Source organism: Littorina saxatilis, unplaced genomic scaffold (genome assembly GCF_037325665.1).
Source record: "Littorina saxatilis isolate snail1 unplaced genomic scaffold, US_GU_Lsax_2.0 scaffold_1477, whole genome shotgun sequence".
Classification (NCBI taxonomy): Eukaryota; Metazoa; Mollusca; class Gastropoda; order Littorinimorpha; family Littorinidae; genus Littorina; species Littorina saxatilis.
In genome coordinates this window covers 7501-27438 of record NW_027125979.1, presented here as the reverse complement: position 1 = coordinate 27438, position 19938 = coordinate 7501, and the positions used below count along the sequence as shown (strand labels likewise).

Below are 19938 nucleotides of genomic sequence, written 5' to 3'. Positions count from 1 at the left end.
TACGTGGCACAAGCCAAAAAAACCTGTATAACGAATCGGGTTTTGTGCCCCTGAAAGAAAGGCGACGTCGTCATAAACTTTTGCTGTATTATAAAATTGTAAATCGTTTAACCCCAGAATATTTATATTCCAAACTGCCGGTCCTGGTTTCCGATGTAAATCCTTACCACAGACGACGCCCTCTTGAACGTAAGTTTCCATTGTGCAGAAGTGAGTTATATAAATCTTCATTTTTTCCTTCAACGACAGCTTTGTGGAATAATCTTCCAGAAAATATACAACAAACGCAGTCAGTTGGTGAATTTAAAAGGTATTTGACCGATGGAGATGTTGTTGTTCCACCGTATTATTATTTAGGCAACCGCCAGGGACAGGTACTTCACAGCAGGTTGAGATTAAACATGAGCGATTTGCAACAAGACTTAGTTAACCGACACCTCTCTGATAATCTAGAATGTACGTGTGGAGCATGCCCGGAAGATTCTGAACATTTCTTATTACACTGTCCAAAATTTAAAGAACATAGAACCATTTTATTCAATAGTCTGCCAACACACGTTCTGGACTGCAAAACACTCTTGTTTGGAAATACTGATTTAACTATATCTTTGAACACGAAAATATTCTCTGTTGTACAAGACTATGTTATGTTAACTAATCGCTTCGGCTGATATTATATTAACTGTGCAATTGATGTAGCCAGGCATTCTCTCCCTCCATCTCTCTCTCTCCCTCTCCCTCTCTCTCTCTCTCTCTCTCTCTCTCTCTCTCTCTCTCTCTCTCTCTCTCTCTCTCTCTCTCTCTCTCTCTCTCTTTACCCTATTTGTATAAAATATAATTAAAGATTATCAAGATAAGTGTTGAAGCTATCACTTGTTCGCCATGTTTTGCTATCTGAATGTGTATTGATTATAAGTTCAAGAACGTGTCCATAAGCAATCTGCTTGTTAACGTTCTCAATGTTGTTATTGTTTGAAACGTGTGTATGAGAATTTGAATAAACACGCTTAAACCAATAGCACGTCATCCCATTTTGACACCATCCCATTTGGCCGCCATCACATTTTTTATTTATTCTTCTTGCCAAGCCTCACTATACTACTATACTGCGTTATTCAACTAGGAAGACATTCCGTTTACGCCAAATTCCATTTTTGCCACAATCCAAAATGTCGCGAAATAGAGATGGCGGCAAAATGGGATGACGGCAAAACGGCATGGCGACAAAATGGAATGTGGCGCTAGTGGTTTGACACGGTGGTAAAATGACACATGGCCTATGAAATGTCGCAAAAATGGGATGGGGGCAAAATGGGATAACGGCCAAACGGGATTGCGCCAAAATGGGATGTGGGGCTATTGGTACATGATATGGTGGTAAAATGACACTAGGCCTGAGAAATGTCGCCAAAATGGGATGGGGGCGAATTGGGATAACGGCGAAACAGGACTAATAGATCCCTTGACTTGGGGTAGTGCGACTCTGTCACTGCTAGCTTTCCACTCGGAGGAAGCGACCGGAATTTCCCAACGATGGGACATCCTAGTAATGAATTTTTTTTTTTAATTCCTAAAATTAACAGAGTCGCGCTACCCCAAAAGTCAAGGAATTTCGTGTTTGTCCCTTGACTTTGGAGATGACAAGAAAATATCGGGCGCAAAAACGTGATTTGTAAAATTTTTCACAACATATGTCGCCTAGCGCCATGTATGTGATGAAACCATTCATATAGCTCTGCGGGAGCTCTGCACTTTTGGACGTCCCCATTTCACTGCTGTACAGCAAACATCGTCCCCAAATACCTGTTTGTTTCTAAAAAATCACGCTGGAGGTTGCATTTTATGTAATAACCTCCTGAAATGAGTTTTGACACTTTAGAATGGCATGTAAAATGACACATGGCCTATGAAATGTCGCAAAAATGGGATGGGGCAAAATGGGATAACGGCCAAACGGGATTGCGCCAAAATGGGACGTGGAGCTAATGGTACATGACATGGTGGTAAAATGACACTTGGCCTGTAAAATGTCGCAAAAATGGGATGGGGGCGAAATGGGCTAACGGCCAAACGGGATTGCGCCAAAATGGGACGTGGAGCTAATGGTACATGACATGGTGGTAAAATGACACTTGGCCTGTAAAATGTCGCAAAAATGGGATGGGGGCGAAATGGGTTAACGGCGAAACGGGATTGCGCCAAAATGGGATGTGGAGCTAATGGTACATAATATGGTGGTAAAATGACACTTGGCCTGAGAAATGTCGCCAAAATGGTATGGGGGCGAATTGGGATAACGGCGAAACAGGACTAATAGATCCCTTGACTTGGGGTAGTGCGACTCTGTCACTGCTAGCTTTCCACTCGGAGGAAGCGACCGGAATTTCCCAACGATGGGGCATCCTAGAAATGAATTTTTTTTTTTTTTTTTTATTCTTAAAATTAACAGAGTCGCGCTACCCCAAAAGTCAAGGAATTTTGTGTTTGTCCCTTGACTTTGGAGATGACAAGAAAATATCGGGCGCAAAAACGTGATTTGTAAAATTTTTCACAACATATGTCGCCTAGCGCCATGTATGTGATGAAACCATTCATATAGCTCTGCGGGAGCTCTGCACTTTTGGACGTCCCCATTTCACTGCTGTACAGCAAACATCGTCCCCAAATACCTGTTTGTTTCTAAAAAATCACGCTGGAGGTTGCATTTTATGTAATAACCTCCTGAAATGAGTTTTGACACTTTAGAATGGCATGTAAAATGACACATAACCTATGAAATGTCGCAAAAATGGGATGGGGGCAAAATGGGATAACGGCCAAACGGGATTGCGTCAAAATGGGACGTGGAGCTAGTGGTTTGACATGGTGGTAAAATGACACTTGGCCTGTAAAATGTCGCAAAAATGGAATGGGGGCGAAATGGGCTAACGGTGAAACGGGATTGCGCCAAAATGGGATGTGGAGCTAATGGTACATGATATGGTGGTAAAATGACACTTGGCCTGAGAAATGTCGCCAAAATGGGATGGGGGCGAATTGGGATAACGGCGAAACAGGACTAATAGATCCCTTGACTTGGGGTAGTGCGACTCTGTCACTGCTAGCTTTCCACTCGGAGGAAGCGACCGGAATTTCCCAACGATGGGACATCCTAGTAATGATTTTTTTTTTTTTTTAATTCTTAAAATTAACAGAGTCGCGCTACCCCAAAAGTCAAGGAATTTCGTGTTTGTCCCTTGACTTTGGAGATGACAAGAAAATATCGGGCGCAAAAACGTGATTTGTAAAATTTTTCACAACATATGTCGCCTAGCGCCATGTATGTGATGAAACCATTCATATAGCTCTGCGGGAGCTCTGCACTTTTGGACGTCCCCATTTCACTGCTGTACAGCAAACATCGTCCCCAAATACCTGTTTGTTTCTAAAAAATCACGCTGGAGGTTGCATTTTATGTAATAACCTCCTGAAATGAGTTTTGACACTTTAGAATGGCATTTAACGCTCATTGAAGTTTTAACAAACTTTCTAACACCTAAAACATTCATAGCACCGATAACGTAATTCTAGCTCTGCACTTTGTGTACACATACGTCCCCATTTCACTGCTGTACAGCAAACATCGTCCCCAAATGTCTGTTTTTCTAAAAATCACGCTGGAGGTTGCATTTTATGTAATAACCTCCTGAAATGAGTTTTCACACTTTAAAATGGCATTTAACGCTCATTGAAGTTTTAAGAAACTTTCTAACACTTAAAACAAAAGAGACCCCAAATGCCTGTGTTTTGAGCAAGATGGCATTTTGATACACAGCCGACCCCAAATGACTGTAAAACCACCTATGTGTGGGTGTGCGTGTGTGTGTGTGTGTGTGTGTGTGTGTGTGTGTTTGTGTGTGTGTGTGTTTGTGAAATGCTGCGCATTCAGTTCCTTTCTGTAAATTCTGTTCTGTCAGGTTGACTGAATGTTTTGATTTCGCGTAATGCGACTTTTAATAGGGTGAGTAAAAACGTGACTTCAAGTGCATGTATTGAAACGAAAGGCCGTCTGTTTATGTGGTTAAGTTAAGAACACTGAACTTGATCGGGTACCTGCTCTCCTGACACACTAATTTCCAACATGTCAATTGGGCAAACGACCTATTCTAATTATACTTCCTATTCTCAGGCTTCAGCATTTTCTCTTCCTCCTCATCACTAGCTTCAGTTTTATCTTCCTTGTTGCCCCAATTGGGTTGACTTCAACCAAAATGACGCTATAAGATGTTTTTGGTGGCTTGTTGACAGACCAGCTTTTTTATTGGTCCAAGGGGACCATATCGTGTTTTATTTCATCTTTATCGATCAAGGCCGAAGGCCGCGGTTGATGAATATGAGATAAAAGGCGATATGCTCCCCGAGGACCAACAACAAAATGATAGCCTGACAACAAGTCACCAAACATCGTTTTTGTCATCATTTTGGTTGTGCAACAAAATGCACAATAACCCACAGGGAGACGAATTTTTAGAATCCAACTCCGGGCCACAAAGCACTATCACAGTAGCACGAGATAACACGTCAAACTTGTATGTGACGTCAAACGTAGCTTGTGGACGCTTTTCTTCCAGTCTGAAAATGTACAGAGCTTCGATCATTATACCTGTGAGTTCAGTAAGTGTTGAGCATATTTCTTTTCTTTTAAGTGTTTATGACTTTTCGTTGTTGATTTTGCGATTACAGAGATAAGTTGCAAATTGACCATGAGTCGCCGCGGTAATTATCAACATTGATTGGGTCTTTGAGAGTGAATGCTTACAATCGTTGTCCTCGGAAACACAAATCCAAAGCCGTGATGGTTCCACACATCAAACAATCAGCCTGATTGGCTTTTACTTTGACAATCCACGTTTCACCTGAAAGCTCAAACCCATTCACCACCTCGAGTTATTGCATGGGGAACATGAGATTTATTTCCCAGGTGTTTGTGAATGAAAACTCGTGAAAATGATGAGTATTTAGTCAATTACCGAAGCAGTTTGTAGTCGTCTTAGTCATTCTTCTCGTCCTCGTCTTCATCTCCCTCATTGCCATTTGCGTTGCTGTCGACGGCCATCTCTTTTGACTTTGTGAACATGTGTGTGCGTGTGTGTGTGTGTGTGTGTATGTTTGTGTGTATGTGTGTGTATTTGTACCCGGTATGTGTGTGTGTGTGTGTGTGTGTGTGTTTGTGTGTATGTGTGTGTGTGTGTGTGTTTGTGTGTGCGAGTGTGAAATGCAACTCTTAAGTATGCCTATTTATTCTTTTATTGATGATGTGCATATTCCAAATGTCCGTTTGGGTACATACATGCCTTTAATACTGTTTGTGTATTTTGACTCTTTTCATGCACCATCCCCGACACAAACAGACATACACAAACTTGAAGATAGACACATGCACACACAAAGCACAGAATGGCATTACAAACACACGTGCACGCGCGCATCAATACGCATAACGCTCGATGTCAATAAGAAGCGACCATATCAGTTTTGTCACTGTCCGGGTGTCCTGCAGCTGATGCAAACAGATTTACAAGTTAAACTTCTCTCACTTTTGTTATGGTCGGCCGTGAGCTAACTGCGGAACATCGATACATATCAATGTCTTGTATCTCCTAGTCCTGAGAGCAATACATACTACCAAAAACGTCACAAACGTTACTGTAAGGGCGTACTTATTACGTGCACTATTATTGTAAATGACAAGAATATCAATGTTATTGCTGCAATCATTGTGCAGGAGGAACTCCTTGTTCATCGACACCATGGCTACAAGTATTTGTCACGGGAAATAGGCGCGAAAACAGTAACTTCCATTGGGAATGTCATTTGATCCAATTTTGGGGTCCTTTTTTTCACACGAATATCCCTGAACCAACACTCACAAGTGTTTAGTTTATGTACAGGGCCTTGTTTCCTGCTGCGGTGCGCTTGAGTCTAGCCTACTCTAGCGAAGAGGCCACAAAGGGAAAAAAAAGAAGACTTGTAGGATTGATAACCGACATCTACGTTACCGGCTTTTTCTAGCAAAAGGGAAACAGTCAATGTCCCAACTTGTGATACGGTTTTCGCCCACATAACAGGAGCATACTACGGGACAAACATTACCAGGGCCGTCAGGTGACTCCTGGCTCTGTCGTTAAGTAAAATGCAAGCGGCCGTCTTATACTTTACCGATATCTATATAACTGTCATGTAGTTTGAATATATAGAGGTTACAACACGAGTGGTTTTTTTATATGGCTTGTATTTCAGTCAAGACCCAGCGGTTGAATATCAAGGGACTCACGAGCCTCTGGCGATTTTCTTTACATTTCAACATTTGCTGGTTGCTTCTTATTGACATTGGGTGATAAGCAAACTGATCTTAGAAAAAGCAACAGAAGGTTTATTTGAAAACAACGTGTAAGTTATACATGAAGAAGAACCCAGAACATAATTGAATTAGCTTCCAAGGTAGTAATGCAATGTATAAATCATACAATTATAACAAAAGTAGGTTACGAGTCGATATATTAATTGAACATTGGATTTCCCTTCTTGAGCCATATTTAAGCTGCTGGCCAAAACTAATTAATAAAAAGTGCATGTTTGTGTATGTTCAATTGTCAAAACACCCAAGAAATTCTCACAAAAACGATTCGATATAAATATGTTATATGTATATTTGACCAAAACATGACATTTGGCACAGATTCTGACAGTTATTAATTGTACACATCAACCGCTATCGTAGACTTGACAAACAATGGCTGTCTCGATCTATGTAAAATGATATGTTTTAATCTAAAATACAAATAACATGAGCAAATAACATGTTCAAGAATACAAACATCGGTTTAATATCATATGTCTTGAATATGCATTATTATGGGTGTGGGAAGGTCGGGTGGAAGGAAAGGATATACAGCACAGGCAGAGGAGCATACAATTAAGACACCGAAGACAGAGGTTGCTTTAACTTATCTTTTATTACAGAATACAGAATACAGTATTTATTGAGCCAAGTGACATTAAAAAACATTTAAAGCACAAGGAATTTCGCGTAGTGTTGGTAAAATCACGCACACACACACACCCACACACACACTGACACACACACACACGCCCACACATACACAAAGCAATTATTAAAGCAAAATGTAACTAAAAATAACCACTCAGGTAGCTTATCTAAACCAGAAATGTTCCAAAACAGTCTGGCTAATTCTGACAGCAACCAGAAACAATATGTGTATATAAAACCAGAATTTCTGGTATAAACAAGAAATAGCAATGCTTACCTAAAACCAGAAATAGCAATTATGAATTCTGGTATCTACCAAAAACAGTTGTATAAGTTATAAGTTAGAAACAAAAATAGAACTCTAGTATAGACGAGAATTTCTGGTGTAAACCAGAAAGCAGTGTAATGAAGAAGGCACTAAAAGAAAAGAAAATACAATTATAAACAACATGCCTTCTAAGTCACACATGACATAATACAAAGCATAAACCAATGCAATGAAAGTATGAATGTATCATTAGTCAAAATAATCATGACAAATATAGACAAGTAACAATACAGCAAAAATCCTGCAAGAGAATCCACAGTGAGTTAAACAACTCCACAAAAGCTAATGTCAAGGGAAGTAACCAACATCTTCCCCTAGGCCTAAGCCTTGCATAGGAAAATGCTATAAATAAATTGACAAGCTGCGAGAACCGCAACTGCAAAATATTAGTTATTATTAAGCATGTTCATCGCCATGAAGACACATCTTCATCAGGTTGAATAATAACGACAAGAATGAGAAAGATAACTCAGGCATGGAGAAGGCGCAGCTCACATGCTTCCCAAATGTAGCGTAAGACAAACGGCCTATTACTTTTCAGGGAAGCGTGACTAAATCATAACGCTTTAGACTAAAAGTCTGCTATGCACCTGTGCGACTGCACACAATGTTAGGTTTCTATCAGTCGCAAAGCTCTTCTGTAGGCAAACACATTTTAAGTGCAAGTGCGACTGCACATAATGTTCAGTTTTATCAGTCGCAAAGTTCTTCTACAGGCAACCGCCTTTAAAATGCAACATGGGAATTAATAGTCCAAAATGTGCATCCGCCTGTAGACAGTGTCTTCCTATTGTCTGAGATCTTAACTCAGAAGATCACTATCATTCTCATGCCTGAATTAGTCAAAGGAATAATAATCAAAATTCACAAGAATATATACAGGTAAAAAGGTAATACAACTGAAGACTCGCAAAATATCAGAATATGAAAATGCATGTGACAAACAGAGCAAAAGCAGTAGAGTGACACAGGAAAGAATACATAACATGACAGTGGCTGACACAAAGCCAGACAAAAGACAGGGAGAGAGAGAATCAGACTAACACATTTAGTCTGAATAACAACCAACACACAGGTTGCTTGAGGTCTGAACAAGTAGTAAACTAGCTTCAGATGTTATCAATGGCTGTTGATTGAACAAATTATCAACTGAGAAAATGAGCAGGGGAGGTAAGCAATGTACCTGTGTACAAGTTATGCTTATGTGTTTTCACCAAACAAAGCCCACTGAACTGGCGGGAAAAGGGACACACTGAACAGAGGAAAAAGGGGAGGGGGGGGGTGACGCTCTGACATTACACCGGTGACGCCGGTCAAGATGGCGGACCCTACAATCTTAACTCAGCCAATCAACCATCAACAACATACGCTTAAAATGTAGCAACATGATCAAACACATGAAACGTAATGCATCACAAAACTTCATAAAGAATGTCATTTTGTTATACACTTCGCCTTCACAAAGTTACAGTTACAGTGCTAGAAACAAAGAACGGTCCTCAGCGAAGCGAAAACTGAGAACCTCTTTGTTTCTCAACAAAACTGCGAAGCGGAATTTCGTCCAGCAAAGTATTCGAGTCCCTTCTCATCGAAAAACGAAATCTGAGAAAGGTTCGACTTACCTTACCGGACTGCATCGTAATAAAACTGTCCTTGTAAAAAGGAGATCTACTCGACATAAAATATTGTGAGAGAGGCTTTTCTCAGCGAACCGAAACGTATGAGAACGAGTCTGCCTTACTTGACAATCTTACTAGTCTTTACTTCACAAGACTCTAAAACAACTTTAGAACAACTGGTAATCAAATATTAACAATTATTAACGCTCAATTTCAGCGCCAAATCATTAAAGAAACTAGTAACTGATCTAGTAAACACATCTCTATGCTGCTTCTTCTCACCATTTTAAGTTAGGGATTGCTTAGCACAAAGGGCAATATTTCAATCAATCAACCAATGACGCTTATATCGCGCATATTCCGTGGGTACAGTTCTAGGCGCTCTGCAGTGATGCCGTGTGAGATAAAATTTTATACGGCCAGTAGATTGCAGCCATTTCGGCGCATATTTACCTTTGACGGCCTATTATTCCAAGTCACACGGGTATAGGTAGACAATTATTAACTGTGCCTAAGCAATTTTGCCAGGAAAGACCCTTTTGTCAATCGTGGGATCTTGAACGTGCACACCCAATGTAGTGTACACGGGGGGAGGGTTCGGACACCGAAGAGAGTCTGCACACAAAGTTGACTCTGAAATAAATTTCCGCCGAACCTGGGATCGAACTCACGCCGACAGCGGCCAACTGAATACAAATCCAGCGCGCTACCAACTGAGCTATATCCCCGCCCCAATATTTAAGGGTAAACCCAATGTAACTAACACACATACACACAAGGAGTAGCAATGAACAGGGGAGGCAACTGGGTCGGGCAGGAGATAAACAACACAAAGAGACTGGGTAGGCCACTTGGCTACAATCCTTCTGTCAAACATAATTTTTAGAATTTCGAAAGTTGAGTCGATTTTGAATGCAAAATAAACAGGTTTTGATTAGGTTATTACGTGGGTTACGCTTACGTTACAAGACAAGACAAGACAAGACAAGACAAGACAAGACAAGACAAGACAACATCTGTATTATTGAGGGTAATAGATAAGCAAGTATATAGGCATTTTGTTTTAACATCCAGCCCTCGTTCTAAGATAGGGTTAACAGGAACAGAAAAAACAATATAATCAAAAAACTACCAAAGCAAACTTAACACATTATAACTGTACATACAGATACACATTTGAAAATAATTGTCGTACTGCATTTTAAGTACAATTGTCAATGATAAAAAGTGTCAATTTTTAACATAACTTAACTTAGAGCTGCATTGTATTACATTTTGTTTAACATGTAAATACATTTCAAATGAATTAATGAAGCATTCAGCACTTGTTTAGTTGTATTATGTGTGACATATAATGTTTTTTGAAGCTGTATGTGTTTGTTTTATGTTTAAGATAAATTGGCAGTGAGTTCCATAGGACCGCACACGAATAAAGAAGGCTTGATTTGAAAAAGGTCAATACGTGGAGTCGGTGTTATGATTTTTAGTCTGTTATAGTTCAAAATAAAATTATCACGCAATGTCTCCGGTGCATACCCTGACATCACTTGATGCATCATAACACCTTTATTATACATTCATCTTTTTTGAAATGGTAATACTTGCACATTTTTATAATCAGATTCTGAAGGAGTGTGATTTGTTAACATAATAAGCTTAATTGCTCTTCTGTGGAGACTAGGTAAATGTTTTTAAGCATTAGCACTTGCACAATCCCATACAGTGGATGCATAATCAATATTTGACAAAATGTGATTGTAAAAAAAGATCTCTCGCGAGTGATGATTCAAGAAGTGTTTAATTTTTGATAACTGATATATTGTTTGGAAACAATCTTACAGGTGTTATCAATTTGGTCATTCCATGTTAAATAATTATCAATCGTTACACCAAGGACTTTATGGTTGGACATTTCTTCCAATACTTGATTTTTAATATAAAGAGGCGGAATGCTAGATACTAGGTTTTGTCGCTTCTGTCGTGTGGGTCTGAGCATATATTTTGTTTTTGTATGGTTAAAGACTTGTGGTTTAACTCTGACCAATTCAGTAGTGCATTAATGCTTTCTTGGAGAGTGTTTGATAGATAATCTGAGGAATGGTGACTATAATGTATAGTAGTATCATCTGCAAACAGCTTGCAGTTATTACGTACGCAAAGTGGTAGATATTTGACATAAATAGAAAACAACATTGGGCCTAACACAGATCCCCGTGGGACCCCATATTTCAAAGTAGTGTTACCACTGTTCTACCGCCCTTTTGCTAATGCAACTTTGGCCTCAGGGGTATGCATCATGAATACACAAACATATAAAGACTATGACAAAAAACAAAGCAAAGGCCGTTTTGAGCACGTACAGTTTGAGTATAGAGCTCAGGTATTTTTTTGTTATTGTCGTGTAAAATCGTGCAATTTTGAGTGTGTAACACATTTTCTTGGACGAAATCAGGAATCTGACGTCATTGGCACAGCCTGCTTTATACGCTGATGTAAAACAGGCTCTTGGTTTCTGGCGTACTTAATTACGATGACCGATGTTCTTATTATGCCTCTTATTGTTGCTGATGGACGTCTGCCATGAACACGTGCATATATGTGCGATTTTGATGTAAAGGTCATTTTGTCATCGGCTTCTCTTCAGTCAATTCTTGATATTCTGTAGTCAGACGCATTAACGTGGGGACTTCTGCTTCACACACCTGTGTTTTCATAAACCGGACCTGCAACACACCGCACAGAAAACCACGATAGAATCAGGCAATAATGTGCATTGTGTTCAAGACAGACCAATCACAGGAATATAGGCGTACACGCATGCAAACATGTACATCATCTTACTCTCCCTCTCTCTTACACACACACAAACACACACACACACACAAACACGCACACACACACACACCCACACACACTTACTCACACACACACACACACACACACACACACACACACACACGTGTGCGCGCGCACGGACATACACACACAGACACACATACACATACATACACACCCTCACACACTGTAAGTTAACGTTGACGGACAAATTTGAAGACAAGAATACCTAAAGCCTCAATTTACTATAAAACAAGTCGCGAAAATCAAAATTACTACATTTAGTCAAGCTGTCCAACTCACGGAATGAAACTGAACACACTGCATTGTTTTCCCAAGACAATACAGCTTCGTCGATCCCCGCGAGAAAGAATTCGCTCATTTTTCACGTGCAAAATGAAGTGAAATTGACTAGCCAGTATGGCGCGGTAGCGTATTGCGCTAAGCAGGAAAGCGCGCTTTTCTGTATTCTTTTTAACTTTCTGAGCTTGTTTTGAATACAACATTTCATATATATATATATATATATTTTAGGAATCAGAAAATGATAAAGAATAAGATTACATTATTTTTGGATCGATTTCCTAAATTTCATTTGTATTACTAATTAACCTATTTTTGTTAATTGTGATCACATTTTTAGAGTAAACATGACATATGTAATATGTTTTAGATTCAGAATTTGATGAAGAATATGATGCAATCAATTTTAAATATGTATGCAAAAAATCGATTTTAATGACAAGTTTAATGAGCAAACTAATTAAAACATTTTTAAGCTTTCGGGCTGCAATGCAATCTCATAGTCCGGACTTTGTCAAAGATTACTTGACCAAAATGTCAACCAATTTGGTTAAAAAACGAGGGCGTGACAGTGCGGCTTCATTATTCACAAAAAAGCCGGATATGACGTCATCAAAGACATTTATCGAAAAAACCAAAAAGCATCTGGGGATATTATACCTAGAAACTCTCATGTAAAGTTTCATGAAGATCGGTCTAGTAGTTTTCTCTGAATCGCTCTACACATACACACATATACACATACACACATACACACATATACACATACACACACACACACATACACACATACACACATACACACACACACACACACACACACACACACACACACACACACACACATACATGCACCACACCCATTCTGATCATCATCGCTCCACGCTATCGCCTTAGTCCCTCTGACAGGACGCTAAAGTCCTACGCGAATCTATCAAAACAAGAATACAGAGTTATCTCCCATTTGTTGTTCGTAAGCAGTGTTCGCGAGACGAAAATGATTGCAGATTGGCCGACTTCGACAGTGATCTCCGTTCTGTTCTTCACAGTTATGATAAAGACATCGTTCTAAGGTCAAAACAAGTCGAAATGTTGGGACTGCTGCCGGAAGGAGACCGTAATATATGGTTGCATCACTGTAAAAAAATCGTCTGCTCCAGCGAGCGCCAAAACCAAAGAGTTGTTTGCACAGTAAATACAGCCGCGAAAAATAGCTCGCTTGAAACTGTCTTACATATCAATTCCTTTGTAATTTGAAATTTACACAACACCATGAAAAATCATTATCGACGATCGCGAATCTGCTTACATTCATAACACATTACGAAGAGATCTAAATATGTAAAAAAAATCGATTTCCTCGCGAGACAAGGAAAGCCAAGGCATCCTGTCAGAGATAGAATGAGCCGAACTTATTTTGACCTGAGTTCAGGATGGCACCACACCCTCATCTCGATTCCCGTCAACGTTAACACATTTAGTCATAACTTGACTAAATGTATATATAAAAAAAAAGCATACCTGGTTCAGCTGCGGTTCCCGTGTTGATGTAGGTTGGAGTGATCTGGGAGTAGACAGACCTCAATCCGATGTTATCAGTTCTGAGAGAGGCGTAATCGGAAGGAGTTTTTCCCTCTGCAAATGTTTGTCAGACAGGCCACAGTTAACGTACATATAATATCCTTCATCCTTGAGCATTATGGGTGTTACCTTTCTCTATATATCTCTGTGTTTCTGTGTCCATTCGCACTTGCTGCCGAAGTAGTGTATAAACTGGACACGTTCTCTTATTCTTATTCTTCTTTTGGACAATGGTTTTGTGTTCATCGTTCTGGTCCTGCAGTCGCTATGTATTGTTTCATATTTTTGTTCATCTATATGGAAAATTCTTTTATGATACACTTTTTAATGCGTGCTGTAACACAGAACTCGCATAATTGATGACTTTTCTGCTGGCATAAGGAATACCAGAACAAATTAAAGAAATCAACGTTGTAGTTTTTCTCATTCTGTTTTTGAAGGAGAGAATGCATGTTGACAGCTTTTATCACCATTTCAACGTACCATTTGACTATTTTACCATTCAAGACCAATTTTAGGTGATCTGCTACAAATTGTAACGGCCAGGCCGGGATCCTTTTTGTTTATCACTCCAAAAATTAACAAAGCCAAACTAAAATGTTGAATTTAATAATATCAGGATGACTTATTCTAAGGAATAAAACTTCTTATTTTAAACAATAAAACACTTCACCATGTTGAAATACAGAAAAGGCAACTTGTCGGAGGCGGTGTGTTCAGTAGAAGTTACATGCTGAGTCTGAGAGAATATAACAAATAATGGTCGAAGTTCGCGTATCATGAGAAGTGCGAGCTTTAGCAAACTTTTTCATGACCGCGAACAAAGACCATTATGTTTAGTGTTTACTAAGACGAGGTGTGCAATGTATTTATTCCTCCTTTCTTCAGTTTTTCAGAGAAAAAATTATGTTTTTCGTACCACAGTTTGATTGAATCCTCGAGCAGGCGAGTAATTTTCATGCTTTGGTATCCTCAGGATTCTTTTCCGTCGAATTAGAAGCAGAACTTTTGCCCCCGTGTTCAAACGTCAATTACTCTATGAAGTTCGGGTTTCTGAGGCAAGTCAGTGTATGCAGCGCGCGCTTCATTTTCTTGAAATTCAAGTGTACAATTGCTTGCGCGTGTTTTGTTTATGAAATGAAATATATATAGGTTACACACTCCGAGTTCTAAATATCGTGCATATTTTCCCAAGTGTCGATTTTCAGGTATTACTCTGGCTGAAAATCTACCCGAGGGAAAATATGCACGATAGTCAGGACGAGGTGTGTAAGCTTTTTATCCCATTACTCCGACGTTTTTATTAAAAAACACCATTTTTTGACACAAACTCTGCGAGTGCCTGTTTTCTGCTGGCCAAACCTTCAGGGACAGCCTTGTTCTGTTGAACCAGATTTAGCAATCAATGCTCTAAAAGCGATAGCAAATGAACAAAACTGTAAGCATACTGTTTTAGTTTAATTCTTATTTCGTTGCTCAGGACTTTGTTGTCGGTATTGATCTAAGCGGTTGCCTATGAAGAGTACTAGAGTTGTGCGCCTTGAATCACTGTCTGTCTCTATCGCTCTCTCTATCTCTCACCGCTTCGGCCAACTCATAATCTTCACTCAGCTCTTTTCACCCCAGCAGATTATGTGTATTCTTTGTTGTTTTCTTTATTTCTTCAATGTTAAAATGTATGTAGATCGTTAGGTAAACGTGAGTTCGACTTTTATACCGCAGAATATTTCAATCGTTTTGCTGAAAAAAGTAGTCTCCGAGTTAACGATAAATATGCAGATGACCTCTATAAATTATTCAATTGTACTCTGAGATCAAAGACAATGAACAATGACAGGTGAGATAGAGACTCGGTTGTGATGGATTATCCATAATATGGTTGTGATGGATTATCCAGAATAATCACCTCCTCAGCTAACAGAGACAAAGAGGCAGGTCATGGGATAAAGTTGGTTATTGGCCGACGGGTTGGAGTCTTTTTATCAGAGTGACCCTGTATATACATATAAACTAATCCGGAAGGGGAACAACTCCTTAGTCTCTACACAAAGTATTGAAGTTACTTGCCTTGAGGCCTAGCTCGCGCCGATGGTTTGTGCAAGGTAGATTTCGATTCAGAAAACCATCGAATTCATGAATTTTATATTGGATTTTGTGTGTTCAAACCTGTAGTTGTTAGTTTATATGCGGTATGTTTGTTGCAGATATGTATTTATTTTACATTTGAGCGTTCATAACTTTTCAGTCGCTAAAAGTAGTGCCCATGAAGTGCAGCTTCTCAACCCATGAGCTATCGAGGATTCGGGCTTGTTGCTGGGTGGTTATGTTTTGGTTGCTGGGTGGTTACCAAAAACCCCCACCTCTTCCAGTTTACAGAAGGAAAGATGCAAAGGGGGGGGGGGGGGGAGGGATAATAGAATGGCAACGCACCATCCGCCTCCTCAGAATGTCATGCTGTTCTCAGCTTGCTTGAAAAATACATGTTTAAATAGCTGAAGAATAAAATGAAATTATGAAACTCAAAGAACTTTGAAGCGGTTAATATTAATGATGTTAGGCGAGTAATTGGTTGCATGTGGACATTTGAATAAGGTCAATCCCGTCTCCATTTCGAGTTTTCCTTCCATCCTATGCGCGCGTAGGGTCACTTCGATATTTATTTTAGTTGAAATAAGCTGGTAATAAAACCGTAAGTTTGAACATGATGACTGTTACCAAATAACAACAGCCATGTTGAAAAAATTGATATCAACATTCATTATGCTAGAAATAACTCATAATATTGTGCTTTCAGCAGCAATAAGGACCGATATTTTAATGAAACAAGCAGAAACAAACGGCAGAAATTAATATGTAAAGCGCGGAGAGCACAGTTGTGGTTCGCGCTATATAAGCTCCCCATAATAAATAAATAATGCCGACGAGTAGACCCTCTTTGTCTTAAAAACACGTTTTTTGTCAGACAACTCTTCGCATGTTCCATGCTGGCTGTTGAAGACGACGCGTCAATGCTGACGGAAATAACCTAACATTGAAACACTACAACAACCTATGCATGGGAAAGACCGACATAATCTCAGTTTGCCTGTCTTTATATGATTTTACATGGCACGCTTTTATACCAAACATTCCATTTACTATTCTTATATGGGACTTTTGCTACGGATTTACGTGAACATTGATTACGGATAATCTGTAGATGCTGAAAAACAAGGATTGTAACAGAAGAGTGTAAACGACTCGAAGCTTCTGTTCAGAATGGTAACTTCGTTTCAAAATGTCATACAATGAACTTTGTATAGGGGACAGACATTTTGTTCATCCAGTGTTAAACATTGGAAAGACCGTCTGCTAAACAGTAGTTACTGGACTGGTGGCAGTTTTGTTGCCTTTCCATTAACTGGATTTTACCAGAAATATAATAAAAATTATTTTATGCACGGCAAGAATTCATATGTTAAAACTGTATCGCTGTCGACCTGTCAAAGATGCACGCCTGACCACGTGTGCCTGTACGTACATAAGGCCAAAAAGAAAAATATGTCTGTTTCCGGTAACCCGACCGACCCTATTTTTAAACGCCGACCCTAACATTTTTTTTCGCTTTTCGCACCAAACAAAAAAACACAAATATGAAGTCAAGTATACTTTATTTAGTTTCAATATAATTTATCTAGATCAAAAACATGTGCTAAATAATTGTAAGTAAACTAAGGAAGCGTTTAAAAAAAACAACGTAAAAAGACGTTAACAAAATGTAAGAAAAAGGTTAAAAAAAATGTTAAAAACCCGACAGACCGACCCTATTTTTTTCGGCGATGTTACCGGAAACAGACATATTTTTCTTTTTGGCCTAAGCCACGGTTAGCAAACCGGAACTGCGTGTACTTTTTTGGGGTGTAAATTTGTTCTTCAGCAATAGAGCCTGATTGCCGAAATAGAGTTGTGCAACACTATCCAATTACAATTTCCGAATCCCCCACGTGTCTCTCAGAATAGCAAACAAGATTTAAATTGCGATATTAAATCAAATATTGTTTTAATCATAGGATCATTTTCCCCAGTTTGCTATGAATTAAGGTTTTGTAACAACTGACTTTAGCAAAGTTGAGGTTGTGGCAATGTGTTGCTTAAATTCGTCTTTCAATTCCGTTTCCATGAGAATCGTGTCATTGTGAAAACTTCTACATGAGAGACAACAAGCCAAAGGCGCGCCTAGGACATACATACCAATGTCTTGTATCTCGTAGTCATCAGACTGTCCCTGGTCAGGATGTTCACTCCCTTGTGGTGGCTCTACATGTCTGCTGCAACATAAACAGTGCCATTATTAATTCTATTTTATGGTCCGATATACCCTGCATAAGTATACTAGGAAAACCGTCATAATTTCAATCGTAATATCCGTTGGTCCCAGTCTCTCTATCTATCTGTCTGTCTGTTTGTCTTTCTCTCCCCCTCTCTCTCCCTGTGTGTGTGTGCGTATGTGTGTGTGTGTGTGTGTGTGTGTGTGTGTGTTTGTGTGTGTGTGTGTGTCTCTCTCTCTCTCCCTCTCTCTCTCTCTCTCTCTTTTTCTTAGTCTCCGTCTGACTGCCTCTCTCTATGTCTCTCTTTGTCTCACTCTCCCCCTTCTCTCTCTCCCTGATTAATTAGTAAGGTCAGAGTTAACCGGTTGTATTTAAGTGACTTCGATTGACTGCGTGGTTAATCACGCCTCAGGGTTCTTGTTTTGTTGGTGTGTTTGTTTGCTGGCTTGTCCAGGTGATATTTGTCAATGATCAAGTGAGTTAGTGTGTGAATGTCATGAAACAAGGAATATTACCTTTCCAGTCTGTCATCAGCTTCTCTCGCTGAAACAGAACAACAGTAGATCCATGCTTTATGTTTCTCAAACTTGTATGCCCTTTTCTTTTCGTGAGCAAGATTCCTTTTAATTCTGGTATAGGAGGCCTTGAACAATAAACACACATTCGAAAAAGCACGTTTCTTTGGGTATCAGTAAGACAACACTGACACATGTTGCAAAGCAAAATCTGTTTAATAGTTGACGGTCGTCGGTGAAAATGAACTAAAGCAACGTGAATATTGATGTAAAGGATAACCCATATTGTAATTCAGTCAAGATGCGTTTAGAATGTAACAGATTCTGTGATTGGTCACATTACCGTTGATACATTCTTCATGATCAACGAAAATTCTACTCAATGATCACCTGCTGGCAAAACGCATTGATACACGCTCAACCAATCTCTGTTAGACGCGAGGATCGTATCTTTTATATGCAGGAAATATGCATTGTATTGTATCATCTTGGCCTTGTTGTAATCGTATGAAACCAGAAACAAGTTCGATTAGACATTTGAATTACAATAACATTGACAGGCTTCCATTTGAAACTTTGACGTAATGCAGTTTTGAATGGAAGCCTATCAATGTAAAATTGGCGCAAATACACTGACACACACACCTCTACAGAGACAATCACACAGGGATCGAAACGCACAGACAGACAGACAGACAGACACAGACAGACACAGACAGACACAGACAGACACACACACACACACAGACACACACACTCACCTGTAGCAGCAGCACAGGGAAGCACCCAGTGACGACGCCAGAGCCAGACGGAGAAGACGACGATGAAGACGACGACGATGCACACCATCACCGCCACAGACACTCCCACCGCCGCCCCCACACCCAGAGATGAGTCCTGCTTTTCTCCTGGTGATTTCATTATTGCTTTGAATAATAAAATAAGAAAAAGAGTCAGTGAAGAAACAGGCTTTTAAAACGTGATTCAGTACTCTGTAAGATCCGTCTTTTCTTTCTAATAAAATCAGAGAGAGAGAGAGAGAGAGAGAGAGAGAGAGAGAGAGAGAGAGAGAGAGAGAGAGAGAGAGAGAGAGAGAGAGAGAGAGAGAGAGAGAGAGAGAGAGAGAGAGAGAGAGAGAGAGAGAGAGAGAGAGAGAGAGAGAGAGAGAGAGAGAGAGAGAGACCCATACCTTCCTCTCGACTCCAGGTGTATTAAAATACATTCCGTAAAATATTGACTGATTGTTTAAACCGAACAACATGTGAGACTGCTTTCAGAAGAAGGGAATTCAACAACAGCTTACATTCTACAAGAACGGTGAGCAGCATACTGTTGCGCAGTGGCAGACGTGGATCGTTGCCATGGTCACCAAGTCCTGTTTCCACGCTGCAGTTGTATGTGCGGGTATGTAGAGTGTGAT

The 19938-nt window shown here is 39.6% G+C and overlaps 1 protein-coding gene across 1 annotated transcript in view; it reads right to left on the bottom strand.

Annotated features, from left to right (window-relative positions):
• Positions 1 to 6487: 6487 nt before the first annotated feature.
• Positions 6488 to 19938, bottom strand: part of LOC138954429 (uncharacterized) — a gene marked incomplete at its 5' end in the record, with an annotated part of 20064 nt that continues 6613 nt past the window's right edge. Inside the window, 6 exons of the mRNA XM_070326279.1 lie at positions 6488 to 11700; positions 13637 to 13750; positions 17927 to 18003; positions 18519 to 18546; positions 19280 to 19444; positions 19822 to 19938. The exon at positions 19822 to 19938 is cut by the window's right edge and continues 198 nt beyond it. Of these exons, the coding sequence (XP_070182380.1) occupies positions 11672 to 11700; positions 13637 to 13750; positions 17927 to 18003; positions 18519 to 18546; positions 19280 to 19444; positions 19822 to 19938 (530 nt within the window). The remainder of the gene's footprint in view (positions 11701 to 13636; positions 13751 to 17926; positions 18004 to 18518; positions 18547 to 19279; positions 19445 to 19821) is intronic.